Source organism: Mustela lutreola, chromosome 7, assembly GCF_030435805.1.
Source record: "Mustela lutreola isolate mMusLut2 chromosome 7, mMusLut2.pri, whole genome shotgun sequence".
NCBI classification, from domain to species: domain Eukaryota; kingdom Metazoa; phylum Chordata; class Mammalia; order Carnivora; family Mustelidae; genus Mustela; species Mustela lutreola.
Window position 1 is genome coordinate 152,772,024 of NC_081296.1, and position 12,115 is coordinate 152,784,138.

At 41.9% G+C, this 12,115-nt stretch overlaps 1 pseudogene and 1 gene segment (V, D, J or C); both read right to left on the reverse strand.

The window, feature by feature from the left end:
- The window catches only part of LOC131835175 (Ig gamma chain C region-like), a 189,527-nt gene extending 185,226 nt beyond the window's left edge, over positions 1 to 4,301 (reverse strand). Inside the window, 1 exon segment of the C gene segment in view lies at positions 4,241 to 4,301. Within this exon segment, the coding sequence occupies positions 4,241 to 4,286 (46 nt within the window).
- LOC131835182 (immunoglobulin heavy variable 3-74-like) overlaps positions 1 to 12,115 on the reverse strand; it is a 168,657-nt pseudogene that overhangs the window by 121,046 nt on the left and 35,496 nt on the right.

Here is a 12,115-nt window from a genome sequence, read left to right on the forward strand (position 1 = left end):
TTTGTTTCCTTTGCCTTTGGAGACATATCTTGAGAGAAGTTGCTGTGGCTGATATCGAAGAGAATACTGCCTTTGTTCTGCTCTAGGATTCTGATGGATTCCTGTCACCCTTTGAAGTCTTGTATCCATTATGAGTTTATCTTTGTGGACGGTGTAAGAGAATGGTCGAGTTTCATTCTTCTAGTTATATCTGTCCAGTTTTCCCAGCACCATTTACTGAAGAGACTGTCTTTTTTCCACTGTATATTTTTTCCTGTTTTGTCGAAGATTAATTGACCATAGAGTTGAGGGTCCATATCTGGGCTCTCTACTCTGTTCCACTGGTCTATGGCTCTGTTTTTATGCCATTACCATGCTGTCTTGGTGATCACAGCTTTGTAATCAAGCTTGAAATCAGGTAACGTGATGCCCCCAGCTTTAATTTGGTTTTTGACATTTCCTTAGCGATTTGGGGTCTCTTCTGATTCCATACAAATTTTTGGATTATTTGCTCCAGCTCTTTGAAGAATACTGGTGGAATTTTGATCGGAATGGCATTAAAAGTATAGATTGCTCTAGGCAGTATAGACATTTTAACAGTGTTTATTCTTCCGATCCAAGAGCATGGAATGGTCTTCCATCTTTTTGTGTCGTCTTCAATATCTTTCATGAGTGTTCTGTAGTTCCTCAAGTACAGATCCTTTACCTCTTTTTTTAGGTTTATTCCCAGGTATCTTATGGTACTTGGTGCTGTAGTGAATGGAATCGATTCTCTAATTTCCCTTTTTGTACTTTCATTGTTAGTTTATAAGAAAGCCACTGTTTTCTGTACATAGACTTTGTATCCTGCCATGTTACTGAATTGCTGTATGAGTTCTAGTAGTTTGGGGGTGGAGTCTTTTGTGTTTTCCATATAATGAATCATGTCATCTGTGAAGAGAGAGAGTTTGACTTCTTCATTGCCAATTCGGATACCTTTTATTTCTCTTTGTTGTCTGATTGCTGTTGCTAAGACTTCTAATACTATGTTGAACAAGAGTGGTGAGAGTGGGCATCCTTGTCGTGTTCCTGATCTCAATGGGAAGGCTGCAAGCTTTTTCCCATTGAGGATGATATTTTCCGTGGGTCTTTCATAGATAGATTTGATGAGGTTCAGGAATGTTCCCTCTATCCCTATACTTCGTGAAGCGTTTTAATCAGGAACGGATGCTGGATTTTGTCAAATGCTTTTTCTGCATCAATTGAGAGGACCATGTGGTTCTTCTCTCTTCTCCTATTAATTTGTTGTATCACATTGATTGATTTGCAAATGTTGAACCATCCTTGTAGCCCAGGGATGAATCCCACCTGATCATGGTGGATAATCTTTTTAATGTGCTGTTGGATCCTGTTGGCTAGGATCTTGTTGAGAGTCTTAGCATCCATATTCATCAGTGATATTAGTCTGAAATTCTCCTTTGTGGTAGGGTCTTTGCCTGGTTTGGGGATTAGGGTAATGCTGGCTTCATAGAAAGAGTCTGGAAGTTTTCCTTCTGCTTCAATTTTTTGAAACAGCTTAAGGAGAATAGGTGTTATTCTTCTTTGAAAGTTTGGTAGAATTCCCGAGGGAATCTGTCAGGTCCTGTGCTCTTGTTTTTTGGGAGGTTTTTGATCACTGCTTTAATCTCGTTATTAGATATCGGTGTATTCAGGTTGTCAATTTCTTCCTGGTTGAATTTTGTTTGTTTATAGTTTTCCAGGAATGCATCCATTTCATCTAGGTTGCTAAACTTATTGGCATATAACTGTTGATAATAACTTCTGATGATTGTTTCTACTTCCTTAGTGTTCATTGTGATCTCCCCCTTTTCATTCATAATTTTATGAATTTGGGCTTTCTCTCTTTTCTTTTGGATTAGTGTGGCCAATGGTTTATTGATATTATTGATTCTTTCAAAAACCCAGCTTCTAGTTTCATTGATACGTTCTACTGTATCTCTGGTTTCTACCTCATTGATCTCAGCTCTAATCTTGATGATTTCCATTCTTATGTGTGGAGTTGGTTTGATTTGTGGTTGATTCTCCAGTTCTTTAAGGTGTAGAGACAGTTGGTATATTCTGGATTTTTCTATTTTTTTTGAGGGAGGCTTGGATGGCTATGTATTTCCCCCTTAGGACCGCCTTTGCTGTATCCCATAGTTTTTGGATCAAAGTGTCCTCATCTTCATTTGTTTCCCGAAATTGTTTAATTTCTTCTTTGCTTTCCTGGTTGATCCAAACATTCTTGAGCAGGATGTTCAAGAGAACTCTGTGGTGACACAGGTAAGTGAGAGAGTTTGTGCGGTGCTGCGCACCTGGGTCTCCTTGTCTGGGTTCATCTGTACCCGTGCACCCAACACAAGGAGAGTCACAGGGGACAGGTACATTAGATTAGGAGCTGTTTTTAGACATTCCTGAAATGTCTGAGATATACGCACAGGACAGCTTTCAATAGACAGAAGACCCCTAATGAGTTTCCCTCTTCTTGGGACCGGCCATCTCCAGGAGCTTCATGCTGAGGTGAGGACTGGGCCTGACACTGCTCCAGCTACAAGGGCACAGATTCACCTCAGACACAGAAGATGGATTCCATGCCGACCCCCCTCAGATGGCCCCATTCCTGTGACTTCTCTGATGTGCAGTTTTCAGTACTGGTTTCATGGGAAATCAAGAGAGTAAACCTCCCAGAAGTTATTTATGAATTCTCTAGGGGAAATCCTGGCCAGTCGATGGGACAAAAGCAAGGATATGAGAGGAAGTGACAATATTGTCTCCTGTAGTAGTTGATATAATATTTAAATTCTGGATCATGGTTTGAGCCGTAGATCTCAATTGCAGCCACAATTTAGGGCTCTGACATCATGGTAGACATTCACTATTGAGCCTCTCTCCATCTTGCACATGGTGAAAATCTGGGAAGAGTTATAGGGCTCCAGCTCCATGGGGCTCATGGTCCAGGACAGATTGAGGAAGAAGTCAGAAGAAGGAGAGAGTGAGGTTGGGGGCTGGTTTCTGATGGATATTCAAGGGACAGCACAGGATCTCAGGATTCACATGGATTCCCTGTTTGGAAGCCAGGAAACACATCTCAAACACATTCACCAAAGATGCTTTCATGGACTCTCCCCACCAGAACAGGACCCAGCAGGTTTCCCTCTCTGGGTTGTCATCCCACCACTTTCTTGGGGAAATCTGAGAGCCCTCATAACAAGTGGGTTGTTTTTCCATCCAGAAAATGGAGTGGTGCCTACAGAGAGGCAGTTCCTGATCACCTGTGTCCACCCCCATGTATAATGAGCCAGAGGATACAATGGAGCCAGAAGGTCAAGAACTGATTTGGGCAGTCATCCTGGGGGAAGCTAATAAACATGTGGGGACAGTATGTACCCCCTGAGGGCAGAGAACAGGCATGCAGCATGCAGAAAGCCTGGGCTGTGCAGGTGCTTCTTAAGGACGATGGGAATCTGCAGCATGTGCTTCTGTGGAGAACGAAAATGGGACATAGAAGAGGTTGATGAAGGGAAGTTCCCCAGAGACTGGTGATATCTCAGTTATGTGGAGGCAAAGTTATATTCTTGTGGTTGGCTGTATGGAGAACATGAGGTATTAGCTATGGAAGAAAAAAAATATATCCTTGTGGACAACTGAGAGTCTGGAGAGGAAATCCCTGATCTCAAAAGGAAGTCGTACCCCACTGCACCTGCTCCTGGGTCTGATCTCTGCCCTGTGGATGCTGAGCACTCTCTGCTGCCCTGAGTGCCCCTGCAGCTCAGCACATCCTGTGACAACAGGGAGGTTTCTGTCCTGGCTCACACTGAAGGCCCCTCACTGTGTCTGCTGCACAGTAATACACGGCTGTGTCCTCGACTCTCAGGCTGTTCATCTGCAGATAAAGTGTGTTCTTGCCATTGTCTCTGGAGATGGTGAATCGGCCCTTCACAGAGTCTGCTTAGCTTGTGCTACTACCAGTATTGTTAATACGTGCTACCCACTGCAGCCCCTTCCCTGGAGCCTGGCGGACCCAGTCCATGTAGTAGTTGCTGAAGGTGAATCCAGAGGCTGCACAGGAGAGTCTCAGGGACCCCCCAGGCTTCACCAGGTCTCCCCCAGACTCCACCAGCTGCACCTCACACTGGACACCTGCAGATGGAAGACAGCTTGGTCAGTAAACTATCACATATCCAGTGTTTCTCTCACTCATATCCACTCATATACTCAATTTCTTTTTTTCTTCATAAATTACCTTTTAAAAGAGCAAGAAGGAAAACCCAGCCCAGCACAAATTCCATGGTGAGTTGTCTGTATTCTGTCCTGATCACTGAGTGAACACCTGGGTATCCCGGGCCTGGGGCTCCTCTCTCAGCTGCAGGATCTTGTCTGTGCTGGTTAAATCAGCAGAGGGAAGGCCCTATTTGCATGTCGTCTGGCTATATATTCAGCTTAGGGATGTATTCTGACAGAGAGGCAGTGACCCACGCAGTTGCGAATACCTTTAATTTAGTGCTAATGACCAATTTTGAAAAAAAATATTTTTTATTATGTAACTTTCCAGGGTGTATACTTGTGTTTGTAAGGTGGCCATGAACATATACGGGGTGAGATTAACCCCAGGACCTAGGTCAGTGCTCCCCAAACAGGATGTGCTGCCCCCACCCCGAATCATCTACAGGACAGAATATCAGGCTATGAGGAATGTGGATCCCTTCCTCTAATGAGGATGGATTTATTTTGCTTATATTATACTTTATCATAAATACAGAGAAAATCAGCATCGTGTAGGTGTATTTTCATGTCTTTAACATTTCACTTTCTCTGCGTTCCTCTAGAATCACCTTTGTTATTACCTATAATAAGTTTGACATGTATATTCGACACAAGATCAACAGCCCACATATGGAGTGTGTGATATGACAAACATAAGTGTCACAGTCAACTTTATTGACAGTGAGTGCATCAATTCTCCCTAAAATTTCCAGAATTTCCCACCTGGAATTCCTTCTGTTTCCCTTATTTACCCTGTCCCCTCGTTAATATTGTTCTTTCTCATGCCACTTTATACTGGCTTTAATTCTGTAGAATTCATAAATGGATCATCTCACTCTATGTACTTTGTCTGTAAGGCTTCTTTGCCCCAGAATCAATCCTTGTGGATACAGTTGTGTTGTTGTCTGTATCAGTAATCACTGGTTTTAATGACTGACAGCTCTGAAGGCAGCAGTTGGAAGCACCATCTGGAGGAAGATCTGAAAGAGCAGACAGAAGCCACTTGCTTCAGCCTCATCCACACACCCTCTTGACCCAGGAGTTCTTTGTTCCAAAAAGAGAAGAACTCCCTTGTTGTTCAGGAACGGTTTCTGCTGTCTGTGGAGAAGAGAACTAAAGGCAGCAAGAGTGGACCAGAGAAGGTTGAGTTAGAAGCTCAGAAAGTTGGTGCAGCCACTTTGGAGAACAGTGTGGAGATTCCTCAAGAAATTAAAAATAGAACTTCCCTATGACCCTGCCATCGCACTACTGGGTATTTACCCCAAATATACAGATGTAGTGAAAAGAAGGGCCATCTGTACCCCATTGTTTATAGCAGCAATGGCCACGGTGGCCAAACTGTGGAAAGAACCAAGATGCCCTTCAATGGATGAATGGATAAGGAAGATGTGGTCCATGTACACTATGGGGTATTATGCCTCCTTCAGAAAGGATGAATACCAAAAAAAAAAAAAAAAAAAAAAAGGATGAATACCCAACCCCAACTTTTGTAGCAACATGGATGGGACTGGAAGAGATGATGCTGAGTGAAATAAGTCAAGCAGAGAGAGTCAATTATCATATGGCTTCACTTATTTGTGGAGCATAACAAATAGCATGGAGGACAAGGGGAGTTAGAGAGGAGAAGGCAGTTCAGGGAAATTGGAAGGGGAGGTGAATCATGAGAGACTATGGACTCTGAAAAACAATCTGAGGGTTTTGAAGGGGCCGGGGGTGGGAGGTCAGGGTACCAGGTGGTGGGCATTATAGAGGGCACGGATTGCATGGAGCACTGGGTGTGGTGCAAAAATAATGAATACTGTTATGCTGAAAATAAATAAAATATAAATTTAAAAAACCTCTCCAGCTCCATCCAAGTCATTGGAATTTTCAAGATTTCATTTTCTTGTATGAGTGAATAACGTTCCACTCTCTCCACATACACCACATCTTCTTTTTAATATTTTACTTTTTTATAGTACACACCAGTACACACCAGAGACTTCTCTGAATCAACAAACCCTCAACAGAACTGCATTTTGTAGCACACCAAAGAAGGTAGAATCTTAGGGAAAATGACAAGATGGAGGAATTCAGTTTCAGGTGCAATTCTGATCAACCTCAGTTTAGGTTTTCTTAGATCAGTCCCTTTGATCCCACAGGGTGAACATAAGACTTGTGTTCTGTCTTCATATCCAGTAGTTTCCATTCCTGAAAGGATCCTGTGCATCAAGAACACTTCCATCCAGTCAAACCATTCACAATGCAGCAATGTCCACTGCAGTGGGAAACTGAGTGATGCTGACAATATCCCTGACATTCTCATACTTTTGAGGCCTCTGACTTCCTGCTCAAAGTGACTGTCTCATTGCTGACAAGTGTTTTCTTCTCCTTGTGACTTGTTGGGTGAGAGTATGTGTCTGGACCCCAGGTGGCAACAGTCACTTACTGCAAAATCATATACTTATTGAATAATATTCACCGGGTTTTCCACATTAAAACAGCAGTAGTGCTCATAGGACCACTGGATCAGAGGAGGAAGGGAAATAAGGTTAAGATATTCTGAAATAAAACAGCAGAGTGCCATTTTGAGCCTCAATATATAAAGCACTGGGTACTTATCACACCATCTTTGAAACAAGAAAATATCGAAGATATTAAAAAAAGGAAGATATATTTCTTGACCCCCTTAGAAAGTTGAGGTCACAGAGGAGTCCATCCCCCACACTACCGAGAGGCACAGACCTGGCTGAGTCTACAAGTCTTGCACAGAAACCTTGGATTTCCATAGGAATCAGTGTGCTTCTAGGTGAGATTAGCATTGGATCCCTGCTGTGTAACAGTTTTCCTTTCTGAGTGGAGGTGAGTATCCTCCAACCCACTAAGAACCTGGAGAACAAAGGCATAAGAAGGAGGAAGGTACCCTTTTATTTCAATCTCATTGCCTGAACTGCTCATCTCCTCTTTTCCTACCCTACTCTTGGACTGAGCAATACATCCAGGGGTTCCCTGGTTCTCCATCCAACAGCCTGAGAATAATTTATTCCACCATCCCTTCGAGCTTGTAGAGGACGGAGCCTGGGCCTTCTCAGGCTCTCTTATCATGGGATCTAATTACATATGTTCTTTCTGCAGGTGAAATTTCAGCTGGAAATGAATAATAAACCTCCATTCTGTACATGCTTGTTGGCATATGGTATTGTCTGCCTTTCTGTATTGTAGCCATTCTTAGTGCAGGTGTAGTGGTATCTTGTGAGGATGAACATACTGATGTATATAATTACATCTTTCTAGAATAGGACATTTTGCTGATACATGCTCCTTGAAGAACTGCTAAGATTAGTGCTACCGTCATGGATATAGAGGATGTAGGGATGGTGAAGTTCACCCCATGCCCATTCCCATGTCCAGTTTGTGCTGCACAAGTTGTTAAGAGCTGTGGCAGGTAAATCACAGTCTTGGACTTTAAAATTTTGGAGTAAAACCCCGCCATTCTTTGCAGATCATGATTCTTCTTTTGAGAAATAGCTGGAAGCCTGTTCCTGGATCTTAGGAACTATAGGTTCAAGCCCGAGTCACTAGGTTGCCATGGAAATTGAGCTGTCCATCTTGAAGTGGGTGTTATTTGAATGTCCAAGCCATAAAGTGGAGCATGTACAGTGATACTCCATCAGCCTATGGAAGAAATGATGGTGTCTGAAGAGATCCTGAAGACACAGGTAAGTCACATGAAGAATTTTCTACATGTCCATGATTTCCCATCCTGCTGTACTGCTTTCTCTCTCCTAACCTACATATATGGTCTCATGGGGAGAGCTCTACAATTACTTCTGAGGGGAAGAAAAAGTTGAACCTGGTTCACATTTGATTCTGTATGATTTTCAGACACCAGTTAAAGGTGGAACTCACTAGTCTTTTTAAAAATTATTTATTTATTTTTAAAAATGTATTTAATTTTTAAATTTCTTTTCAGTGTTCCAGAATTCATTGTTTATGCACCATGCCCAGTGCTCCATACAATACGTGCCCTCCACAATATCCACCACCAGGCTCAACCAATCTCCTACCCAGTTCCCTCCAATATCTTCAGTTAGTTCCTCAGAGGGAATTCACTTGTCTTATGATGTTCTCCACCTCCCTAGAGCACCTGTTTTATACGACAGAATTTCCCTCATGAAGGCAGGATTACAACATTAATTCAGTGGCAACATCTTGCAAATTTGAGGCAAATTCAAGATCCTTCTGGAAAGAAGATATTGGTCATCGTGCCAGGTAATGGCTTGGCACAGCTTGAAGACTTGGCTGACAAGAGAGAGAATACATCATCAGTAGAGTATGAAAGCAGCTCTATATCCCAGTTTTCAGTCTTTCCATTTACAGAAATGAGGACCTTAGCTATCATGCTTACATCCTACTTATTTTTTTTTTAAAATATGGATATGTTTTTGTTTTGTTTCTTTCTTTTTCTTTGCCATGTACATAAGATGTATTGACTTTATATCATTGCATTTAAGAATTCTTAATTATGCATCATAGTATTTCAGTTTAAGGATATCAATGAGAAGAGAAAACACCACTGAAGAGCTTCACCTCCTCTTCTGGGGAAGGTTTCAGATGGTTTTGGTTGTATGCAGGATACTTGTATCATATATGGTGAAATTGTGACTGTGTTATTTTCTGTGTTTGCAGAATGAGTGTGATTAAGGCAATGAGTATGGAGGCCCAGTTTATGGGACGTTGATGGTTGATTGTTAGCTCGATGTGTCAGTGTGATAGTGACATGGTAGAGCAGATTGAACATTGTTTCTCTGGGTGTCTGTGATGCTGTTTCTGGAATGGATTGGCATTTGCATCCATGGTCTCTCTGTATGTGAGCATCATCCAATCCATGAAGGTTCTGAGTAGAATAAAAGGCTGAAGGAGGAGGAATTCTCTCACACTTATTTCCTGTGTGCATGTTTGAGCAGGGACACTGGTCACCTCCTGCCCTTGGATGCAGTTACACCTTCAGGTCCCCAGGATCTCTGAATAGACCACACTGGGAATCTGATGAGACTTTCATCCCTGGCCGTCCTGGGTCTCCACCTTGTGACAGCAGATCATGGAACTTCTCAGACTCTTTAGTGATATATGCAGTGGGCTATGTGTTCCTTTCCTCAGGAGAACCATGACTAATACATGGAGCTTCTGGTATGTTCTTGTGGCTTGTAAGTGCCAAAATGTGTCAGACATGTGAAGGGCTAACAATCAAAATTCTATGAATGAAGTGTCATGTGTGTTTGGGTCAAGAGCTGAGTGAGGATAATGAGGAGTAAAGAGATGATGAAAAGATCATGAGATCTAAGAAGGGAAAGACCCCTGGTCCTTGAACACCGATGAGGGAAGACAGGTTCTCCTCATCCTGGGGGCGATTCTTAAAGCCTTGCCGAAGCAAGAGTGCAGATGAGAGTCTCAAGATGATGTCATCTTTCCAAAACACAGAGCAATACTGATTTTGTCAAGAACAGTCTAATGAATGACTACATTTGAAGTGAAAAATGAAAAATTAATTCATGTATAGTATGTGGATATATTGAAGTCAGTTAAGGATAATCCCAAATACTGATATTTTGTCATCATTCAATTTTATTATTTAGGAACTATTTATAGAAGTATTTAATTGAGAAATTTAATAAGGGTGTTTAAGAGTATTAAATAGTATTAAAATATTTAATAATAATATTATTAAAATACTTAATAAATAAATTACTCTAGATATTTTTAAACTATGCATTTAATTGTTATATATTAAAATCCAATTGCTTTGTAGTTAGAAATATCAATACATATTAATAAAATCTGAAAGGATAAGAGGAAATAGCTTCACATTATTGTATCTTTGGAATATATATTTTTCATCTTTTATTTCCAGAGAACACATAAAATATATTTTAGTGTAAAAATTATTTCACCTTGAAACTCAATGATTATAACATACAATACTAAAATACTAAATAAATAAATACTAAAATATCAGAACCTGTACAAAACCACACTCCCTCAAGCCCAGTACATATTTTTCTAGTTGAGAAGGAAAACAATTCACCTTCTTCACCAGCAGCTAGACCTACCCTGTATTTGGTGGGTCTTAGAGCCCCCTGGTGTCCTGAGTGCCCCTAGTGACCCAAGCGCCCCCTGGTGATCCTAGCGCCCACTGGTGTCCTGACTGTTCCTGCAGCCCAGCCTCTCCTGTGTTCCTGCAGGGAGGTTTGGGTTTGGGCTCACACTGACATTCTCTCACTATGTCTCTACCAGTAATACATGACCAGGACCTTGGTGGCACTGAGATCAGTCAGCTGCAAGAACTCGTTCTTGGATGTGACTCTGGAGATGTACATGTAGCTCTTGTTGGATGGAGCATCATGTGTGCTTTACCTATGATTTATAAACCAATTCACTGCCCCTAGTCACTTGGGGTTGGTGGATTCATTGCCACCAGAAATTACTGCATGACATGGAGAATCTGCAGATGGTGATCGTGAGGTGCAGGGTCTGTCAGTCCATCACCAGTCATGAGCCTGACTCCTGAAGCAGCACCTGGGACAGGATACCTTAGCACAAGGCCCCGTCACTCATGACACTCACAACCATCCCAATGGTCCCATGTCTGACATCTGGACCATCTCTTTGGGGAGCTGTCACCAGACACAGAGAAGGGCCTAGAAACTCATTTTCTTCCAGACCAAGGCTCTGCCTTCCCCAGAGACCTCACCCTGTCTGAAGAGAGAGCTGTGAGCTACCACACCTGAGAGTGAATTTTACCCTAGAGGTTGAGGAGAAGTTTGCATGTGTGGGAGGGAGCCTGTCCTTAGAAGTCAACTGGACAGAGTTAGGCTCCTCCGGACCTTCCAGGACCACCCATGAGCATCTCCTTGTTGAACTCACAAGGTATGTTGGTCTGGGATGAGTGAGCCCTTGGTCTATGAGCTGTGTTGGAAGCAGGTCAATAGATGGCCTGACTTTCTGAGCATAAGAATAAATGTTGAATAAATGAATGATTCAAAATTCATTTTAATCTAAACTATTTTTCAAAAAGATACTTAATGGGATCCACACTTTGTAGCTACAGCTTTCCAAATGAACAACTACATGCACAGCATGGGTGCATCTGGGGACCTTTGATCCTAATGGTCTCTTCTGATGGGCTTTGTCTGCGAAGATGTCTGCCAAACGTGTAAGTGTTATCTCTGTCCTCAAGTGCATGGACACCAACACGAGGCACCTATTCTGTTCCTATGCTTGGAGGGTGCCTCCCTGGTCCTGAGAAATCCACCTCACACAGGGGCCTGTTATCTGTTGGAGGAGGAGGATCTTGCTTTAAAGAAAAGTGGGTAACTTTTCTCTTATGCAGCACAGAGATGATCATTAATTCAGGCATGGAGTTAATGACACTCAAATACTACCCTGAAGGAAATGGTGTTAATGACTCAGAAATTATTAGGACCTAATCATTAGAAGTCTAATAAGAGATTGTGGGGCTTCTATTCATATTCCTGAAAAACCTGCAGCAAGTGGATAAATGCTGAGATAGATGAGTAGACTTCAAATGGAGATCGGTTGACTATCGTACAGATAGATGACAGATGGATACTTACATAAGTTTATATTATTTTAAAAGACACTACACAGGAATCATATCATTATGAACACATAAAATGGAATGTCCAAAATTGTCATTGTTTCTAAAGCCATATTTTCATGAGGAAAGAATATTTTGATGTCAACTTTGGGTTAACACCCAAGTCAGGATATGTGTTTATACATTTGCTAATGTATAAACACAGTTTCCACTTAGGGTGGTGATGCCTCCTTGTAGATATTGGCTGTTATATACTTT